Genomic DNA, 22,707 nt, shown 5'->3' with positions numbered 1-22,707 from the left:
AGTGTCCGGTGCTCCAAGGAAGAGCAGCCTCAGGAACTCGCCAGCTTCGGGAAACTCCAACGACTAGTCCGCTATAATTCACCGGACATGTCCGGTGTGCACCGGACTGTCCGGTGCAACTCCGGAGCAACTGCTATTCGGCGCCAACGGCTACCTGCGACGCATTAAATGCGCGCTCTGCGCGCGCAGAAGTCAGGCGCGCCCATACTGGCGCACCGGACAATGAGCAGGAGATGTCCGGTGTGCACCGGACATCCAGGCGGGCCCACAAGTCAGAAGTTCCAACGGTCAGAATCCAACGGCAGTGATGACGTGGCGGGGGCACCGGACATGTCCGGTGTGCACCGGACTGTCCGGTGCGCCATCGAACAGACAGCCTCCCAACGGCCACTTTTGGTGGTTTGGGCTATAAATACCCCAACCACCCCACCATTCATTGCATCCAAGTTTTCCACTTCCCAACTACTACAAGAGCTCTAGCATTCAATTCTAGACACACCAAAGAGATCAAATCCTCTCCAAATTCCACACAACGCCATAGTGACTAGAGAGAGTGATTTGCTTGTGTTCTTTCGAGCTCTTGCGCTTGGATTGCTTTCTTCTTTCTTGATTCTTTCATTGCGATCAAACTCACTTGTAATTGAGGCAAGAGACACCAAACTTGTGGTGGTCCTTGTGGGAACTTTGTGTTCCAAGTGATTGAGAAAAGAAAGCTCACTCGGTCCGTGGGATCGTTTGAGAGAGGGAAGGGTTGAAAGAGACCCGGCCTTTGTGGCCTCCTCAACGGGGAGTAGGTTTGCGAGAACCGAACCTCGGTAAAACAAATCCGCGTGTCACACTCTTCATTTGCTTGCGATTTGTTTTGCGCCCTCTCTCGCGGACTCGTTTCTTTATCACTAACGCTAACCCGGCTTGTAGTTGTGTTTATATTTGTAAATTTCAGTTTCGCCCTATTCACCCCCCCCTCTAGGCGACTATCAATTGGTATCGGAGCCCGGTGCTTCATTAGAGCCTAACCGCTCGAAGTGATGTCAGGAGATCACGCCAAGAAGGAGATGGAGACCGGCGAAAAGCCCACTACAAGCCACGGGAGCACTTCATCGGAAGAGTCCCACACCAAGAGGAGGAAGAAGAAGAAGAGCTCCTCCAACAAAGGGAAGGAGAAGAAATCTTCTTCTCACCACAAAGAGAAGAAGGAAAAATCTTCTTCCCACAAGCCGCATCGGAGTGGGGACAAGCAAAAGAGGATGAGGAAAGTGGTCTACTACGAGACCGACACTTCATCAACATCGACCTCCGGCTCCGATGCGCCCTCCGTAACTTCTAAACGCCAAGAGCGTAAGAAGTTTAGTAAGATTCCCTTACACTATCCTCGCATTTCTAAACATGCACCTTTACTTTCCGTCCCATTAGGCAAACCACCAACTTTTGATGGTGAAGATTATGCTAGGTGGAGTGATTTAATGCGATTTCATCTAACCTCACTCCACAAAAGTATATGGGATGTCGTTGAGTTTGGTGCACAGGTACCATCCATAGGGGATAAAGATTATGATGAGGATGAGGTGGCCCAAATCGAGCACTTCAACTCTCAAGCAACAGCAATACTCCTCGCCTCTTTAAGTAGAGAGGAGTATAACAAAGTGCAAGGGTTGAAAAGCGCCAAGGAGGTTTGGGATGTACTCAAAACCGCGCACGAAGGAGATGAGCTCACAAAGATCACCAAGAGGGAAACGATCGAGGGGGAGCTCGGTCGGTTCCGGCTTCGCAAAGGGGAAGAGCCACAACACATGTACAACCGGCTCAAGACCTTGGTGAACCAAGTGCGCAACCTCGGGAGCAAGAAGTGGGACGACCACGAAATGGTTAAGGTTATTCTAAGATCTCTCATTTTCCTTAACCCCACTCAAGTTCAATTAATTCGTGGTAATCCTAGATATACTAAAATGACCCCCGAGGAAGTTATCGGGAATTTTGTAAGTTTTGAGTGCATGATCGAAGGCTCGAGGAAGATCAACGAGCTTGACGAACCCACCACATCCGAAGCTCAACCCGTCGCATTCAAGGCGACGGAAGAAAAGAAGGAGGAGTCCACACCAAGTCGGCAACCAATCGATGCCTCCAAGCTCGACAATGAGGAAATGACGCTCGTCATCAAGAGCTTCCGCCAAATCCTCAAGCAAAGGAGAGGGAAAGACTACAAGTCCCGCTCCAAGAAGGTTTGCTACAAGTGTGGTAAGCCCGGTCATTTTATTGCTAAATGTCCTATATCTAGTGACAGTGACCGAGGCGACGACAAGAAGGGGAGAAGAAAGGAGAAGAAGAGGTACTACAAGAAGAAGGGCGGCGATGCCCATGTTTGTCGCGAGTGGGACTCCGACGAAAGCTCTAGTGACTCCTCCGACGACGAGGACGCCGCCAACATCGCCGTCACCAAGGGACTCCTCTTCCCCAACGTCGGCCACAAGTGCTTCATGGCAAAGGACGGCAAACAGAAGAAGGTTAAATCCAACTCCTCCACTAAATATGAGTCTTCTAGTGATGATGATGCTAGTGATGAGGAGAATAATTTGCGTACCCTTTTTGCCAACCTCAACATGCAACAAAAGGAGAAACTTAATGAATTGATTAGTGCTATTCATGAAAAGGATGACCTTTTGGACACTCAAGAGGACTTCCTTATTAAAGAAAATAAGAAACATGTTAAGGTTAAAAATGCTTACGCTCTAGAAGTAGAAAAATGTCAAAAACTATCTAATGAGCTAAGCACTTGCCATGAGATGATTGACAACCTTAGACATGAAAATGCTAGTTTAAATGCTAAGGTTGATTCTCATGTTTGTAACGTTTCAATTTCCAATCCTAGAGATAATAATGATGATTTGCTTGCTAAGATTGAAGAATTGAACATTTCTCTTGCTAGCCTTAGAAATGAAAATGAAAACTTGCTTGCTAAGGCTAAAGATTTTGATGTTGGCAAAGTTACAATTTCCGATCTTAGAGATAAAAATGATATTCTACATGCTAAGATTGTTGAACTTAATTCTTGCAAACCATCTACATCTACCATTGAGCATGTCACTATTTGTACTAGATGTAGAGATGTTGATATCAATGCTATTCATGATCATATGGCTTTAATTAAACAACAAAATGATCATATAGCAATATTAGATGCTAAAATTGCCGAGCATAACTTAGAGAATGAAAAATTTAAATTTGCTAGAAGTATACTCTATAATGGAAGACACCCTGGCATCAAGGATGGCATTGGCTTCCAAAGGGGAGACAATGTCAAACTTAGTGCCCCTCCTAAAAGATTGTCAAATTTTGTAAAGGGCAAGGCTCCCATGCCTCAGGATAACGAGGGTTACATTTTATACCCTGCCGGTTATCCCGAGAGCAAAATTAGAAGAATTCATTCTAGGAAGTCTCACTCTGGCCCTAATCATGCTTTTATGTGTAAGGGTGAGACATCTAGCTCCAGGCAACCAACCCATGCTAAGTTGCCTAGAAAGAAAATTCCTAGTGCATCAAATGAGCATGACATTTCATTTAAGACTTTTGATGCATCTTATGTTTTAACTAACAAATCAGGCAAAGTAGTTGCCAAGTATGTTGGGGGCAAGCACAAGGGGTCAAAGACTTGTGTTTGGGTACCCAAAGTTCTTGTGTCTAATACCAAAGGACCCAAAACCATTTGGGTACCTAAAGTCAAGAACTAAAATTGTTTTGTAGGTTTATGCATCCGGGGGCTCAAGTTGGATCATCGACAGCGGGTGCACAAACCACATGACAGGGGAGAAAAGGATGTTCTCCTCCTATGAGAAAAACCAGGATCCCCAACGAGCTATCACATTCGGGGATGGAAATCAAGGTTTGGTCAAAGGTCTTGGTAAAATTGCTATATCTCCTGACCATTCTATTTCCAATGTTTTTTCTTGTAGATTCATTAGATTACAATTTGCTTTCTGTATCTTAATTATGCAAAATGGGTTACAACTGTCTTTTCACTGATATAGGTGTCACTGTCTTTAGAAGAAGTGATGATTCAATAGCATTTAAGGGTGTGTTAGAGGGTCAGCTATACTTAGTAGATTTTGATAGAGCTGAACTCGACACATGCTTAATTGCTAAGACTAACATGGGTTGGCTCTGGCACCGCCGACTAGCCCATGTTGGGATGAAGAATCTTCATAAGCTTCTAAAGGGAGAGCACATTTTAGGACTAACCAATGTTCATTTTGAGAAAGACAGGATTTGTAGTGCATGCCAGGCAGGAAAGCAAGTTGGAGCCCATCATCCACACAAGAACATCATGACGACCGACAGGCCGCTTGAGCTACTCCACATGGATCTATTCGGCCCGATTGCTTACATAAGCATCGGCGGGAGTAAGTATTGTCTTGTAATAGTGGATGATTATTCTCGCTTCACTTGGGTGTTCTTTTTGCAGGAAAAATCTCAAACCCAAGAGACCTTAAAGGGATTCTTGAGACGAGCTCAAAATGAGTTCGGCTTAAGGATCAAGAAAATAAGAAGCGATAACGGGACGGAGTTCAAGAACTCTCAAATTGAAAGCTTCCTTGAGGAGGAGGGCATCAAGCATGAGTTCTCTTCTCCCTACACGCCACAACAAAATGGTGTAGTGGAGAGGAAGAATCGAACTCTATTGGACATGGCTAGAACCATGCTTGATGAATACAAGACTTCGGATCGGTTTTGGGCGGAAGCGGTCAACACCGCTTGCTACGCCATCAACCGGTTGTATCTACACCGAATCCTCAAGAAGACATCATATGAACTCCTAACCGGTAAAAAGCCAAACATTTCATATTTTAGAGTTTTTGGTAGCAAATGCTTTATTCTTGTTAAAAGAGGTAGAAAATCTAAATTTGCTCCTAAAACTGTAGAAGGCTTTTTACTTGGTTATGACTCAAACACAAGGGCATATAGGGTCTTTAACAAGTCCACTGGACTAGTTGAAGTCTCATGTGATGTTGTGTTTGATGAAACTAACGGCTCTCAAGTGGAGCAAGTTGATCTTGATGAGATAGGTGATGAAGAGGCTCCGTGCATAGCGCTAAGGAACATGTCCATTGGGGATGTATGTCCTAAGGAATCCGAAGAGCCTCCAAATACACAAGATAAACCATCCTCCTCCATGCAAGCATCTCCACCGACTCAAAATGAGGATGAAGTTCAAGTTGATGAAGAAGAAGATCAATCAATTGAGCCACCTCAAGATGATGGAAATGATCAAGGGGGAGATGCAAATGAGGAAGACAAGGAGGATGAAGAACCAAGGCCGCCACACCCAAGAGTCCACCAAGCAATCCAACGAGATCACCCTGTCGACACCATCCTCGGCGACATTCATAAGGGGGTAACTACTAGATCTCGTGTTGCACATTTTTGTGAGCATTACTCGTTTGTTTCCTCTATTGAGCCACACAGGATAGAGGAAGCACTACAAGATTCGGATTGGGTGGTGGCGATGCAAGAGGAGCTCAACAACTTCACTAGGAATGAAGTATGGCATTTAGTTCCGCGTCCTAATCAAAATGTTGTAGGAACCAAATGGGTCTTCCGCAACAAGCAAGATGAGCATGGTGTGGTGACAAGGAACAAAGCTCGACTTGTGGCCAAGGGGTACTCTCAAGTCGAAGGTTTGGATTTCGGTGAAACCTATGCACCCGTAGCTAGGCTTGAGTCAATTCGTATATTATTGGCCTATGCTACTTACCATGGCTTTAAGCTTTATCAAATGGACGTGAAAAGTGCCTTCCTCAATGGACCGATCAAGGAAGAGGTCTATGTTGAGCAACCTCCCGGCTTTGAAGACAGTGAGTATCCTAATCATGTCTATAAGCTCTCTAAGGCGCTTTATGGGCTCAAGCAAGCCCCAAGAGCATGGTATGAATGCCTTAGAGATTTTCTTATTGCAAATGGATTCAAAGTCGGAAAAGCCGATCCTACACTCTTTACCAAAACACTTGAGAATGATTTGTTTGTATGCCAAATTTATGTTGATGATATTATATTTGGGTCTACTAACGAATCTACATGTGAAGAGTTTAGTAGGATCATGACACAAAAGTTCGAGATGTCTATGATGGGGGAGTTGAAGTATTTCTTAGGATTTCAAGTGAAGCAACTCCAAGAAGGCACCTTCCTAAGCCAAACGAAGTACACTCAAGATATTCTAAGCAAGTTTGGAATGAAGGATGCCAAACCCATCAAGACACCCATGGGAACTAATGGGCATCTCGACCTCGACACGGGAGGTAAGTCCGTGGATCAAAAGGTATACCGGTCGATGATAGGTTCTTTACTCTATTTATGTGCATCTCGACCGGATATTATGCTTTCTGTTTGCATGTGTGCAAGATTCCAATCCGACCCTAAGGAATCCCACCTTACGGCCGTAAAACGAATCTTGAGATATTTGGCTTATACTCCTAAGTTTGGGCTTTGGTACCCTCGGGGATTCACATTTGATTTGATTGGTTTTTCGGATGCCGATTGGGCGGGGTGCAAAATCAATAGGAAGAGCACATCAGGGACTTGCCAGTTCTTGGGAAGATCCTTGGTGTCTTGGGCTTCTAAGAAGCAAAATTCGGTCGCTCTTTCTACCGCCGAAGCCGAGTACATTGCCGCAGGCCATTGTTGCGCGCAATTGCTTTGGATGAGGCAAACCCTGCGGGACTACGGTTACAAATTGACCAAAGTTCCTTTGCTATGTGATAATGAGAGTGCAATCAAAATGGCCGACAATCCCGTCGAGCATAGCCGCACTAAACACATAGCCATTCGGTATCATTTTCTTAGGGATCACCAACAAAAGGGAGATATCGAGATTGCATACATTAATACTAAAGATCAATTAGCCGATATCTTAACCAAGCCACTTGATGAACAAACTTTTACCAAACTTAGGCATGAGCTCAATATTCTTGATTCGCGCAATTTCTTTTGCTAGATTGCACACATAGCTCATTTATATACCTTTGATCATGTCTCTTTCATATGCTATGACTAATGTGTTTTGAAAGGGAATTGAAGTCTTCGGCGAAGACAAAGGCTTCCACTCCGTAAACTCATCCTTCGCCGTCGCTTCAAGAGACTCTCTCCATCTTTTGGGGGAGAGTTAAAAGCAAAAGGACTTCGTCTTTGGTATAATCTTAACTCATTTATTTATGACCAAAGGGGAAGATAGCACTTCGAGGGCTCTAATGGTTCCGTTTTTGGCGATTCATGCCAAAGGGGGAGAAAGTAAGAGCCCAAAGCAAAAGGACCGCACCACCACCAATTTCAAAAACCTCGTGTTTCCAAGAATATTATCAATTGGTTTTCCTATTGTGTTCAAAAGGGGGAGAAAGTAGTATTTCAAAATGATATATCAAAACTCTCTTGAACACTAAGAGGAGGATTTCATTTAGGGGGAGTTTTGTTTAGTCAAAGGAAAAGCATTTAAAACCGGGGGAGAGAATTTCAAATCTTGAAAATGCTTATCAAAATCTTATTCATTTGCCTTTGACTATTTGCAAAAAACTTTGAAAAGGATTTACAAAAGAGTTTGCAAAAACAAAACATGTGGTGCAAGCATGGTCCAAAATGTTATATAAGAAAGAAACAATCCATGCATATCCTGTAAGTATTTATATTGGCTCAATTCCAAGCAACCTTTGCACTTACCTTATGCAAACTAGTTCAATTATGCACTTCTATTTTTGCTTTGGTTTGTGTTGGCATCAATCACCAAAAATGGGGAGATTGAAAGGGAATTAGGCTTACACCCAGTCCCTAATTAATTTTGGTGGTTGAATTGCCCAACACAAATAATTGGACTAACTAGTTTGTCCAAGTGTATAGATTATACAGGTGCAAAAGGTTCACTCTCAGCCAATAAAAAGATCAAGTTTTGGATTCAACAAAGGAGCAAAGAAGCAACCGAAGGCCCTCTGGTCTGGGAGCACCGGACTGTCCGGTGTACACCGGACAGTGTCCGGTGCACCAGAGGACTCCAACTCGAACTTGCCACCTTCGGGAATTTCTCAGGCCGGCGCGCTATAATTCACCGGACTGTCTGGTGTACACCGGACAGTGTCCGGTGCTCCAAGGAAGAGCAGCCTCAGGAACTCGCCAGCTTCGGGAAACTCCAACGGCTAGTCCGCTATAATTCACCGGACATGTCCGGTGTGCACCGGACTGTCCGGTGCAACTCTGGAGCAACGGCTATTCGGCGCCAACGGCTACCTGCGACGCATTAAATGCGCGCTCTGCGCGCGCAGAAGTCAGGCGCGCCCATACTGGCGCACCGGACAATGAGCAGGAGATGTCCGGTGTGCACCGGACATCCAGGCGGGCCCACAAGTCAGAAGTTCCAACGGTCAGAATCCAACGGCAGTGATGACGTGGCGGGGGCACCGGACATATCCGGTGTGCACCGGACTGTCCGGTGCGCCATCGAACAGACAGCCTCCCAACGGCCACTTTTGGTGGTTGGGGCTATAAATACCCCAACCACCCCACCATTCATTGCATCCAAGTTTTCCACTTCCCAACTACTACAAGAGCTCTAGCATTCAATTCTAGACACACCAAAGAGATCAAATCCTCTCCAAATTCCACACAACGCCATAGTGACTAGAGAGAGTGATTTGCTTGTGTTCTTTCGAGCTCTTGCGCTTGGATTGCTTTCTTCTTTCTTGATTCTTTCATTGCGATCAAACTCACTTGTAATTGAGGCAAGAGACACCAAACTTGTGGTGGTCCTTGTGGGAACTTTGTGTTCCAAGTGATTGAGAAAAGAAAGCTCACTCGGTCCGTGAGATCGTTTGAGAGAGGGAAGGGTTCAAAGAGACCCGGCCTTTGTGGCCTCCTCAACGGGGAGTAGGTTTGCGAGAACCGAACCTCGGTAAAACAAATCCGTGTGTCACACTCTTCATTTGCTTGCGATTTGTTTTGCGCCCTCTCTCGCGGACTCGTTTCTTTATCACTAACGCTAACCCGGCTTGTAGTTGTGTTTATATTTGTAAATTTCAGTTTCGCCCTATTCACCCCCCTCTAGGCGACTATCAGCAAGGACACCGGCACTGTGCACTGCTCCCTACTTTTCATGCTTGCATTCGCATAGCGTCGTGTCCACGACTCCGTATCTGCGTTGCATCTGGATTCTAGTGGTCGGAGGTTCTTCCATCCTTTCTGTGCTTGTTGTTTGGACACATTCATCATGCGAGCCCTGAATCCTGATGATCAAAGCCCTCTACCTCAAGTTGTTATAGGGTAGTAGTACTCTGTAAAAAATTTGTTTCCAACTGAAGGGATGCCGACGAATAGGCTAGTGAAACACATAACAAGACCTATTTTTGTGTTTTGCACCAGGGCCCCAAAAATCAGAGACGGCCCTAGGACCAGCATGCATCTCCACCCGTGCCTCTTTTGCATTGTCCTCTACCGAGTGCATAGCTTCTCTAGTAACTCTCGTTGCCCTGACTCTATACAACATTGTGCAGATGGTGAACATCCGAAATCATGTGCCTAAGATGCTAAATCTAGACGAGCCAAACTATGGGCACTCACTTCAACAAGTTTGGGCTCGAGGGTCACGTCATCGATCCTCTGCCTTATCGCCAACACACCCGATCGGCCAGATGATCAATACATCCACATCATCAATTGGATGCACACCATCGTCTCCAAGCATATCTTCAACATATCCACAAGCCCAAGGTGATGGCCTTTGATGTATGGATCAACATTGAGGGCATCACATGTAGAGGAGTCTTTTTCTTCAAGTCTTAGAGAAGTTGGATAAGCATTACCCTACTTCACTTTTAGAACTGACACACTCAACCACAACAACCTCTATTTCCACCAAAAAATGCATTGCTGCCCTCCCCATGCTTGCCTACGGTAGTATTGTTGACTCCGTTGATGAGTATATAAAAATGAGGAAAAGCTTGATCTTATAGTGCCTCAAACATTTATGTAAGGGTGTCATTTCATGTATGGTGAGGATTATAATTGTCGTCCCACTGCTGACTATCTTAGACGAATTTTAGCTAGGAGGGAGAGTGGATTTCCTAGTATGATAGGAAGTATAGATTGCATACATTGGAAGTGAAGGATATGTTCCATTGATGGAAAGGATAGTTTACAAGGGACATTGGATCCATAATTATTATGCTCAAGGCGGTTGCCTCGTATAACTTGTGAGTGTAACATGCTTTTTATGGTAGCGAGATTGAACAACGATGTAAACGTGTTTAATGTAACACCCGAGTTTTAGGGGTCCAAAGCCCGGGCGTAAACATAATCACCAGGTGTGCTGGGACCAAGTCTCACACATATGATGAATCATGGCACAGGATCGAATGTCACATCTTTACTATATAATAGGAGTTCTATACAAAATAAATAATTACATTATAAGGAGACAACGGTCCAGCAACCCAAAGTTGACTGGGAGACGACGGTCTAGACCTCTCACGAACACATCGCAGCATCCTCCAAGCGCCTCATCCTGCGGTACCTGTTCTTGACCTGTGTGGGGGGGTGTGAGACAGCAAGAGTGAGCTCACATACGTTCATCGCTCAACAAGTTGTGGGGAATAATGTGCATGAACTCGCCAAAGGTGGGAGCTCACGTGAAGTGTAAGGCTTACCAAAGAGGATGGTTAGAGCTGAGCATTGCTTTTAAAGTTGGTCAAAATTTTATTAGCAATTACTAAGTATAAGTAAATACCAGCCCAATTAAATGGTAGAACAAAAGTAACAACATCACCTGCGATGCAATGCATATGACAAATTGAATTTAAGTTCCATAAATTAATCATGTGAGGGTCCGAGCTGCTCATGACCGTGAGCACGGCTAGTATACCAGTTTTACACTCTGCAGAGGTTGCGCATCTTTACCCACAAGTCATGTTACCCATCTGCCAAGGGATCGCGACTTCCCATACACCTCTACCGAGGAGGCGAGGCAGGGTAACACTACGAGGCCTTTACAAAGTTCCACTAGCTTCAGAAAACCCGCTACAGTTTATAGGAAGCTCCAATGCAGGAATCCCTTGCAGGACCGACATCGCAGCAAAATCCTCCCGAGGGCCTCCCTACACTGACCACTCCCCTACTGCCCTTGCCCCTTTCGGGTAAGGTAGTCCTCCACTAGCTTTCCTAATTAATCAGCCAAGGGCGTCCCATTATACCCTTGTGGTAGCACTGTTTTCCCGGGTGGTCGCTCCATGTTCCAATTAACATAATGATCTTATCATGAACGATAAATAACAACGGATAACAAAAGTATAATCATGAGTAATGTATCTTCATACCCAAAACCACATAAAGCACTAGCAAGTACTACCCAAAAAGTTCAGTGGTAACAAGGTATAAAGATAATCAAACTAGGGTAACCTATTGGGTCTCATCAAAATTAACCTATGCAGATCATTATGATTAATCAGAACATGGCTGGGTAAAAAGAAGTGATCAAGGGCACAACTTGCCTGGCACTTGAGATTCCAGGTACCAACTTGCCTTTCAGATGACACGTGTCCTCGCTCTAGTCGTAGCAATACAAACAAACATTGTATAGGCAAAATTAACATTACACCAAGCATGTAAATAAAATACACAGTAATAATCTAGACATTAAAATAAGATCACAGGAACTGGAATCATTAAATTTGGAGTTATAGATTTTAAGTTATGAATTAATGAAGCTTTTATGTACTTAATACAAGATTAAGTGCTAGATAAATTTTAAATCATCTTTCATGCTAAAACAGAGACACTAATGGTTAGACAATAATATCATAAAAATTTAGGAACTAGAATGGACCAAATTGGAGTTAATATGAATTTTCTACAATTTAAACAAGTTCTAGCAATTATTTTTGTATTAAAAATACATTTCTGATTTATTTTCTCTGGTTTTATAATTCCCTGGAGTGGGCCCCAATAACAGAAAACAGCAGGAGCGATTACATAACAATCCTGAGACTCAGTCAACAGTAGCCCAGGACTGCGGGTTCTATTTCTGTTTTGGTCGGGGGCTCATATGCAAAATGCGTGACCGCGAAGGGGTATGCACGGTTTCTGGCCGCCCGATCGCGAATCAAGGGCCACGATTAGATCTAGGTATCATCAACCAGTACACGATGACCGCCCTCGGATTGAGGATCTACGGCCCGGATCTACTGAATACAGAGCTACGCGCCTATCGTCCGATTATGATCCAAGGGTTAGGAATCAACAGTTCACACGATCTAATCTCGGGCGCTCCTTTCCCATCCAACGGCCATCGGGTCCCAGCCGAACCGTTCACTTGGCTTCAAATCCCCACCGTAGATTGCAAGATCAACGACACGCACCCTTTCTTCTTCCCTCAACCCGAGCCGTGCTGGCGCACCGAGTCCCTCGGCGGTCGCCATGGTTGGCCCCCCTGCTAACGCGCCCTGGTGCTCGATTTTCATGGACTATGGGTGCTACGCACTGTATAGGACAAGACGATTGTTGTGGTAGGCAGCTTACCTCCGATTGGAGTAACAGGGGCTCCGCCCACGCGACACCGTGGTCGCCATGCCGTAATCCAAGTCCGGCGACGAATTCCTCTATGCCCGACCACCATCCACCACGACGCCCACTGCTCCCCACTTCGGTGCCCTCCGGGGAACAATCCTGCGTGCACACCGAAGGCCCGACGCCGCTAATAGCAATTATACCATAGCAGCCGCTTCTCTAATCTCTCTCTGCTTCAGCTATGGTGTCGGGGTGTCATGCGCATGGCTCTAATGGACGAGGGGGAAGAACGCAACTGGGTTTATAGTCACGAGAAAAGGTCCGAGAGGGGAAACGATCGATGACCAGCTGGAACGGAATTCCGAGATCTACGGGGCATTAGCACGGCGGCCGGTGAGCCCGCAGCGGCGGAAGAGGCGGAACAGAAGGCGCCGAGACAATGACCAACGGGCCCATGTTGTCAGCCGCAAATCCCACGGTGTAGCGCAGACTTGGTCCGACGTGGGCGCGGGGAAAAGCGGCTGCCAAGTGGGGACCACACGTCGGTGAGCGGGTGCGGGAGAGTGTGGTTCTGTGGGCTGCACGGTTGAAGAGAGTATGGGCCGCCCGAGAGATTGGGCCCAACACGCCCCCCCCCCTTTTACTATTTCTTTCCTTTTTTCTCTTTTCTTTTTCACATTTAGATTTTTCCTTTCTTCTTTTAGATTTCAAATTCCAATTTGAATTTTCAGTTATGGATTTACATATATATCAAATGTGCCAATTAAATTTGGGGATGAAGAGAATATATTTATGTATATGTTTATTTCCTATGCTTTATGTGGTATTTCTTTTCTTTCTCCACCTCTAAATTCTAGATTTTCTTTTATATTCTAAATTCCCCTTTTTTGGACTTCAATATATTTCTTGTCACATTATTTTTATATTATCACAAAATGCACACAAAAATAAAATCCGGCATGATGCATAATTTAGTGGCATATATCTTATTAATTGTTTGTTGTTGAATATGATGTTCACACGTGATGGTACATAAAGGTCAAACTCACATAAAGGGATTGTTTTCTCTATTTATAATATTTCTAACAAATTACAAATTGGGTATTACATTTAACCAATCACCATTGTTCATTGACGTGCTCAAGGAAGAAGCACAAAATATGAAATTTACGATGAATGGACATGGGTACATCTAAGGGTACTACCTCGTCGATGGCACCTGCTTCCAGTGACTGATATTTATGAAGACCATTTCCCTCCCATAGACTTCGAAGTGTGTTGCATGCCAGGATGTGGAAAGAGCATTTGCAAAGATCATTTCTACATTCTCGCTGACTTAGATTGTTCTTTTTTCCACCAAATATTTTGTGTGGTCACAAGTGCATGCATTATTCTACACAACATTATCATTAAAGATGAACATGGAGGATCATATGAAGCGGACAATTATTGAGACCTCCGTTGTGGCACCACCCATCACACTCGAAGCACCAACGAACTTCGCAGTCATCTTTCAACATGAGGTCATAATTTATGCTACTCCAATCCATGGTCAGCTCTAAAATAATTTAGTAGAACATATTTAGGCTCTACACCATAACAATTAGATTTTACTTTTATGAATTATGTATATTTCAACTAATATAATTTTTAATTGTTTTTATAAATTATGTGCTTTTTATTTAGTTAGTTACATGTTTGATGAATTTTTTTATTTTCAATAATTTTCAAATAAAAATATATAAAAAAGTTGATGGCCTGAAGCACCGTGATAGAAAAGAGCTGACGATGATCCTTACTATACTCCATTGATGTGACGATTGGTATAAGCTGACTGCATTAGAACCAACCTAACGCGGCAGGCTGCTCCGCTCTGCATTTCCTAATTAGCCATTGGATCTGGCAGAAGCTCAACACCCTTTACAGCGCCCATTGCTGACCCTACATACTACACGTAACGGAGACGGAAAATTCCAACGCTGGAAAAAGTAGTGGTCGCTGTCTGACGATTTATGCGAAACAGTTGAGTATACCTAGTTCAACGGAAGTCAGCAGCAGAAATCTAAGGAATGTCCTACATCCCATGTTTTCAACGGCAGTATGGTGTCCGATCTTCATTGAAATTTTCCTACCCTTGAATTTGTTTCACAAATTCCATGTTTACATCAGCATAATATAAACTGGGATCTCGATTAGTAGCATCAGGAAGTCACACCAAACAAAGCACACCAAACAAAGCGTATATACGTGCTGGGGACACATCCTACTCATGGTTTCAGAGTCAGACAACTTCCAGAATCCAAACGATACTTCAGAAGTGGAACCGCCTAAAAAAAACTATGCTCTAGTCTATTACAAGTGCGGGAAAAAAAAGACTCGAAAAGCATACAAATAATAATCAGTGCACAGGAACGTTTCCGAAGTTCAGGAAAATACTACTTTCCCTCACCGTTTTACTTGTATCCATTGGCATCATCCTCGTTATTCCTTTTCCTCTTATTTGGCAGGGAAGATCCTGCCTTGCTTTCGATGTTCTCCTTGTCTTCTGCGTCTGCGTCAAGCTCGTCATCCTCAGCTTCGCCGTCTTCGTCCTCAGCCTGAAAATGGTCAAATGTATTATCGCAGAATTAGGTTCAACAAATTCTTTGGCCACAGCATCGTGTTTCAACCGGTAAACTAGACTGCTCAATCAAACTTGTTTACGTTTTACCGCAGGAAAGTCCAAGAATGAGCTAGATAGAATGGTTTGGGGGCATGTACGCAAGGCTGCGAGGCCATGACAGTTAATTTTGAAGGTATAAAACAGGGCCAAACTTGTACTGCAAAGTGCAAACATAGCATCATCAAGTGTTCAACACTACCAAGTTTAGATAACAACAAACAAAGAATGATTTTACTGACAGCTGCCAAGATGTAAAAACAAAATCAAGGTGATAGACATACTCTGATACTCACAGCCCCAGAACTGTGAGGGTTCAGTGACTAAACTCAAATTATGGAGCATCAAAGCATTTACAAGAACAAATAACTAGGTGATAATACATAAAAAGACAAGTGGTGAACCTTGATGATACAAAGCGCAAGAATGATAAATATTAAAAAGTGAAAATATAGGCATGAAAATAGCAGGCCTAGGGCAAATCGTCCATGTAGAAGATCAAGCAGGAAAGACCCAGAACACTATACATTCTAGGAATAATGAAATTGCTAACAGATAGAATAATATTTCATTTAGAACAATGCACCTTCACTTGATGCAAATATGACATACTTTTTATAACCTTGCACAAGGTTTGCTTCCATGCACCAAAAAAACAAACAAATATACAATCCCATGGTTTTCCCATTGGACAAGACACCAAAAATTACTCATCTCATGCAGGATTCAACAGCCATGAATGCCAAAAAAATATGAGTGTACACAGATTGATGGATGGCACAGAAGCAAACATGAATAAAAGAAAACAAATGAATTCACATTGATACATGCAGGAACCTACCAAAGAAAAGCTGTCCACAAGTAAATGAATCGTATGCAGTACAGCAGCATTTAACTAACAATGGCACTCGCGCAAATGTAATACCTCCAAGCTAGCACCATACATCCTCAATCTAGCAATGTTACATTATTAGTAACAATAGATCAATTATCTGAAATAATATCCATGTAACTATCTTCATCAATCGGAACTTACAAATTCATCAGCACATGATTTTACAACCCTTTTTTTCAAGTTGGGAGTTGTCAGCTAAAGTGTTGAATTGCACTGCCACTTGTCAGTTACTCAGGTACAAGAGTTGAAGTGCATCATATCAAAAACACACTATCAAAAACACACTATTGACCGATAAAAAGGAGAGATTTAGAGTAAACCCTCACCTCCTCATCACCTTCTTCTTCGTCGTCCCCTTCACCGTCCTCATCATCTTCTTCCTCTCCATCATCCTCATCGCCCTCCTCCTCTCCCTCCGGCCCTTCTTCTCCCTCCTCGTCGTCCTCCTCCTCGTCGTCGTCGTCATCCGTCTCCAAACGCTCGTTGCCCTCAGCGTCAGCGCCATCGAGGTACTTGAGGCTGGGAATCAGCGCGAAGACCTCATCCCTGTACCCCTTGACCTTGGTGACGGGGCACTGGAACAGGTCGAGCGACTCGACCCGGACCCCGGCGAGTGGCGCGAGCTCCTGGACCTCCGCGAACCGGTTGTTCCCTAGGTCGAGGTGGCGCAGCGTGGCGCCGCATGCCTCGGCGACGGCGGCGAGGGCGGCGGCCCCCGAGAGGCGGTTGTCGGGGAGGGAGAGGCGCCGGAGCGCCGGGAGGCGGGGCAGGCCCGCGAGCGAGGAGAGGCGCGCCCCCGCGACGGAGAGCTCCTCGAGGGAGGCGGCGAAGCGCTCGAGGAGCGCGGCGGAGGGGAGGCCGCCCGTGGAGGACTTGACGGCGCCGTCGAGGGTGAGGGTCTTGGGCGCCGAGGTGGACTTGGTGGCGGCGGAGATGGCGCGCTCCCACGCCGCGTCGTCCTCGCCGGCGGCGGCAGCGGCCATCGCTGTGGCGGCAGGATGAGAACCCTAGCAAAACCCCTGGTTGAGTGTGTCTGGGGAAGTACGGCGTACGGAAATGGATGGGGAATTGGAGAGCTCTGGACGTCAGGACGTGGGTTGATTTGGGCTTTTGAGCCCATGATGTTTTTTTCTTCGGAGGAGGAAAGCCCATGCTCTTAAGAAGAAGAGAAAGGCTGATGTGATCGACGGTTTTGATTTGAGGCCCATGGAACTTCATTAAGAATTCCAGATAGACGATCGTCTCGAGGTGAGAGATGGACGAGGACGAGAGGTATCGAAGATGTCACGACGTCAACCATCTGGAGAAGAAGCTCACAAGCTCGATCGTAGAGGACGCTACGATCCATCGGTTCTGTATACTGGTCAAACATAAAAATGAGGAGTTTGCAGAGCACCCCGTGTGGATATGAGGAGTTTATAAAAAGTCAGTGAAGCCAGTTTGTTTTTTCCCCTTACACTATTCCTGCTACAGAGCAGCTAGGATCCAGGCAAAAGATGTGCAAGCCGGTGTCCGATCTGATCTGGTGCCGTCAGCGTCTGGCACTCTGGCATCTGTCGATCTCCATGCGTGTCATGTCGTGCCGTGCATGCACAGCAGTGGATGGATAGCTTGGATTGGAAGAACAGATGGCATGCACTTGCTAGACACCATGCCATGCCATGCCGGGTATGGATGTCCAAACGGATCACTCGGTACGGATCCGGTCTAAACCCGTTTCGACCCGGTACGAATAGTGTCGGGCTAGACACGACTCGTTGATGCTCTGGGCCAGGTCGTGACCCACGTGCATAGGGACATGTCCAAACCCGGCACGCACATGAATAAATCGTGTTGGGCCGGCCCGTCCGCCAGGTGGGCCTGAACGTACCGAGTCGGCCACTGGCTCGAACCAACAGTAGAGCAGTATATAAATACATACATTTAACAGAATTAATCAGATATAATAACATATTATTTACTAATATTAAGACAACAAAATTCATTTGTCAATTCACAAGATAATACCAGATTAATACAAATATGTTGCTGGATCATTACAGTCCATTACACTGTACAGATCATTAGTTCGATACAACTCATAAGATATAAGACTAGTAGGTTGCAAGACTAAGCATTTTCATCATCCCTAGCTGATTGTGTTGCTGGACCATCAAGCCACAGGTTATCATGCTCAACTTCAAGTTCTTGTGTGTCTTCCTCCACACTGTGTTAGAAGGAGGGCGAGAATGGGAGGAGAATGAAAACAGAACAAAACTATAGATGTCCAAGCAGCCAGCAGGGGCACTAGTGAGGCAGTGACCAGACCAGGCGTGGACCCGAGACAGTGAAGAAGGGAAACACGCACCCGCACGGAGCACCAGCCGACCAACCGTCAAGCTACAACTTGATCCGAGGAGGCGAGGAGCACCAACCGACCAACGAGGAGCACCAACGATGAACGGGCATCACCAATCACCAGATCCGAATGGGATTAGGGTTAGGGTTAGTCACATGGAGGCGGAGGGAGGGACGAGAGGGAGCACGAGAGACGTCGGTGATGGTGAGCCATCGACCGTCGACGGTGGGAGGAGGCACCGAGGCGACAGGGAGCCGGGGAGGAAGAAAATCGCCAAGCGCGAAAGAGCCGCAGCCGCACGAAGTCGGGGATGAGGGCAGTCGACGAGGGCGGGGCGGGGATTTGGGATTAGGGTTTCCAATTTGTGAGATGGGGCGCGCGCCATAGGGTCGGTCGGTCAGCCACTCTGGCTTATTAGCCAGCAGCGGGCTGATAACGGGCCGACCCATTATACATGTCAGGTCGTGCCAAAGCACGTGGGCCGCATATGGCGTCCAAGCCCAGCACGCGGATCGGGCCGTGCCAGCCCGGGCACAAACTCAATCGGGCTGTGTCGTGAGACAAAAAACGTGCCGGACTACGAGTTAAATAGACGACCCGTACTGTTTAGACATCTATAATGTCGGGGCGGTGGAAGACGTTGGTGCGATGCAAATAAAACCACACCGCGCCTCCGCGTCTGCGGCCGGGGCGGAACGGGACTCGGCAGGCGGGCATTATCGCGTTCGTGCGTTGGATGCATGGAGCCATCGCCGCGGCTCCATCCATCAGGTTAAGATAGCCATGCGTGGTGTGATCCCGTGGACTGGATCCATCCCTTGGTACAGAAACAAAAATAGGATACATCCGCAGCTCTGGATCCAAAAAAAAAAAAAAACTAGGGCGTGGCATGCGAGCATCGCGCCGTGCGCACCGGCATGGCATGCTGGTCATTCACCACCAACTGTGCATACTCCTGCTGCTCGGCACGCGGTCATTCAGGCTTCAGTACGGAGCGTATCAGAATTGGTCGCGCCAAATGAAGCCATGTTTCCCGTTCCCAGCTCCAGCAGCCGTGTCTCCTTGTTTTGATTTCATTGCGTTTTGAGAGTTTTTTTCTTTTTTTTTTGTGGAAAACAAAGTCAAAAGATGCATCCGTCTCATATCCGCATCACTGAACCGTCGCTGCCATAAACAAGACCCCCAAAAAAACCTACTACTACTACTACTACTCTAATCCAGCAATCCTATCCTATCGGTTTGACAACCAACCAGCCATCACGAAAAGTTGACGCAGACGCTGCCGTTCTTGGCGCACCCGCACGCGGGGCACGCCCTGGCCGCACCGGCGCACGGCGCGCACGCGCACAGGTGCCGGCACGGGAGCAGCAGCACGTCGGCCGCGCTCAGGCCGCACACCGCGCACGTCCTCGCCAACGACGTACCCGTCCCGCCGTCCTCCCCCCCGCGGCAGCACGACCCGGCGTCGTCGGCGTCGGCGCCGGCGCCAGGTGCGCCGCGCGTCCGCTGGTCGTCGAGCGCCTGCTGCAGCTCGGCGCGGAGCTCGTTGGCCGTGGCCTCGTTGGCCCGCGCCAGGTCACGCCACAGCTGCGCCTCCACGTAGAGGCTCCTGGCCCGCTCCTCGAGCGTGCCGTTGATGCGCGCCGTCCGCTGGACCTCCTCCTCCCTGGCGCGCAGCCGCGTCGCCGCCGCTGCCTCCACGGCGGCCACGACCTGGCGGGCCTGCCGCCGCCGCAGCTCCGTGAGCGCCGCCCACATGTTGGCGGTCTGCAGTTATTATTCAAATCATCCACGTTAATACCAACCACGTCAACGACGACCGACTCCTCCAACAACGGTGGCGCCGAGACGGCCGGAACGACACCGCGCGCCGGGCGCTCAACTCAACCGAAAGTGATAGAGGTAGTATAGTACTTGTTGGAACACGAGGCGGTTGACGTCGACGATATGCTGCTGAAACTGCGCCGCCACATCGTCGGCCGCGCAGACCTGGAACACCGGCGGCGTCTGCTGCTGCTCGGCGCGCTTCCGCCTCTTGGGCGCCGGCGCCACTGCCGTCACCTCCTGCCGCGCCGCAGCTCCTCCTCCTCCGAACGTGACGTCGCTCTCCGCCGCGTCGCCCAGGAACATCTGTCCGCCGGCAGCGATCGTCGAGACCCGTGGAGCCAGGACGCCCACGCACGAGGCGTTGTGGAGCCTCAACTCCTGCTGCGGCTGTTGTTGTTGATGGTGATGATGTTGGCTCGGTCTCGCCGTCGTCGCGCACCTATCTTCGTCGGCGCCGGCCCAAGGCCACCCCGCGCTGGCGAGCTGCTGCTGCTGTTGCTGCTGCCTGTGTCCTCCTGCCAAGAGGAGGCGATGCGCTTCGACGGCCATGGCTACGCACCCGATCGTGGGTGGCACGGCTGGGCGGCAACGCCCTTGCCCTCAGGTTCCGGGAGGGAAGAAGAAGATGCGTCCGCGTCCTCTCTTATGTAGGAGTACGTACGATTCCTAAAAGAAGAAGGCGGGCGAGCACGGCAATATATATCCTCCTGTCCTGTGTCGACGAGCGAATGCCAAGCCAAGCATGGAGGGCCCGGCGGCCAAGGCGTGGTGGTGGGTGCCTGGTGGAGATGGCGACGCGGGTGGCGCTGCCTGGGACGTCACAGCAGCCTCTCGCCTCGGGGAAGAGGCTCGCGGAGGTGGCGACAAAGGAGGGAGGGCGGGCTTGGAGTCTTGGACGCAAAATAGGGAGCGGCGCTCGTATTTATGGCGCTGGCTGCTGCCGGAAATAACGATAAAAAAGGCAAATAATCCGAGGCCTTTTGAAAAGAAGTTTGTTTTTTATTTTTATATGTTTTGATTTAGCAGGTATACCGCGCCGGATTATTTGTGCCGTGGTTTATCACGTACATAGTATTATGGAGTAAAGTAGATATAGCAGATGTTGTTTCCGTAAGATGTGTGGTTGGCTCTGCCTGCGTGGTCGCACATGATGCGCACGAATTGGATCTCGGGCGTGCAGATAGGAAAGCGTTGAATAGCAGTTCAATCGATAAAACGAGTCAAGCTAAGCGTACTTAGCATGAACACGAGACGAATCTTTCGATACCACACTGTGTGCTGCTGCTGCAGCAGCAGCAGCAAATTTACCCGGCTGAAAGCTAGAAGCGCGGCCACCACATCGATGTGGCACCGTTTTGGAACTCGGAACGAAGCAGCAGGAGTCCATCATTCATTCATCCCACATTCCCACTCATCTACTACTACATACATCCAGGCATCAGGACGTGACGACGCACGGTGAGATGGCCGTGTGGAGTACGTGTCGCGCGCCGCTCGCGCGGGCCCACGTGCAAGCGAGAGGTGGGGCCCGTATGACGGGCAGAACCTATCTAGGAGTATTATTTTTTATTTATTTTTTTGCGCGGCGTAGAGGTGACGATTCCTTCTGGTTGCTGTCACGTACTGCTGCTGGTGGATCTTCTCTGGACATCATCAGAGACGAGAAAATGCAGGAGGATGGATGACGATTCCTCCCCGCTGTATCGGAGGAGATCCTAGTATATCTAGTAGACCAGTGACTAGACTATGTAGGTATACGACGACGAGATGGCGTAGCCATGCCATGGACGATCGATCGTTCGTATTCACACAACACATCGAATCTTGCTCTCCATCTTTTTTTTTATGTTATTTTTTACACATCGTCGAATGGACCCAAGACAAGGAGAGAAAAAAGAAAAGAGAAAGGATTGCAATGCGAACGTCTAGCCGCCGCCGGCTTGCAGGCGTCACGTGTCCCACCCATCCCATCTGGACGCCGTCCCTGAAATTCGGTGCCGTTACCTCTCTCCTTGGTCGTATCCGTCGGTGAGGTGAGGTCGTCGTTATAGATGCACTAGCCACCTAGCTCTAGCGTCTAGTAGTATTAGGTATCATTCACAAGCTGCACGTGACGACCGAGTACTATTGTTCATCCTTCATCAGAACGAAGCGATATATTGTGGGATTTTGTTTGAATATGCACTAGTAGTAGCTTCCTAGATCACAAGAAAAAGGAAATGTTTTCTTTACCGGCCGGCCGGATCAGCAGGTTTCGGTCAGTGTAGCATACGAATCAAAAAAAAGGCAGTTGGCATAGGCAGGAGCAAGGGATGGATACATGCCACATCAACGTCTTTATCTCATGTCCTTGTATATTGGTTACCTCTAAAACGCTGTCTTCCAGAGGTTCAGTCGTTTTCGTCGCAAGACAGATAACTGTGTGTCTGTGTTGTGTCTCCGATCACATTATTTGTCATCATG

General features: G+C 47.3%; 2 protein-coding genes across 2 annotated transcripts; both read right to left on the bottom strand.

The window, feature by feature from the left end:
• Positions 1-14,774: 14,774 nt before the first annotated feature.
• Positions 14,775-17,114, bottom strand: LOC100286286 (acidic leucine-rich nuclear phosphoprotein 32 family member A). The gene is made up of 2 exons (NM_001159212.2): positions 16,406-17,114; positions 14,775-15,122 (listed from the first exon to the last, which is right to left on the bottom strand). The coding sequence occupies exons 1-2, from the start codon at positions 17,060-17,062 to the stop codon at positions 14,979-14,981; spliced, it is 801 nt and encodes a 266-aa protein (NP_001152684.2). The 5' UTR covers positions 17,063-17,114; the 3' UTR covers positions 14,775-14,978.
• A 2,425-nt stretch (positions 17,115-19,539) lies between these two features.
• LOC100285989 (uncharacterized) lies at positions 19,540-20,885 on the bottom strand. Its single transcript, NM_001158877.1, has 2 exons — positions 20,332-20,885; positions 19,540-20,184 (listed from the first exon to the last, which is right to left on the bottom strand). The coding sequence occupies exons 1-2, from the start codon at positions 20,791-20,793 to the stop codon at positions 19,675-19,677; spliced, it is 972 nt and encodes a 323-aa protein (NP_001152349.1). The 5' UTR covers positions 20,794-20,885; the 3' UTR covers positions 19,540-19,674.
• Between the last annotated feature and the right edge of the window lie 1,822 nt (positions 20,886-22,707).

The sequence above is a fragment of the Zea mays genome, chromosome 1, assembly GCF_902167145.1.
Source record: "Zea mays cultivar B73 chromosome 1, Zm-B73-REFERENCE-NAM-5.0, whole genome shotgun sequence".
NCBI classification, from domain to species: Eukaryota; Viridiplantae; Streptophyta; class Magnoliopsida; order Poales; family Poaceae; genus Zea; species Zea mays.
Note: the sequence above shows the minus strand (reverse complement) of the source record. Positions and strands in the feature narration are given on the sequence as shown.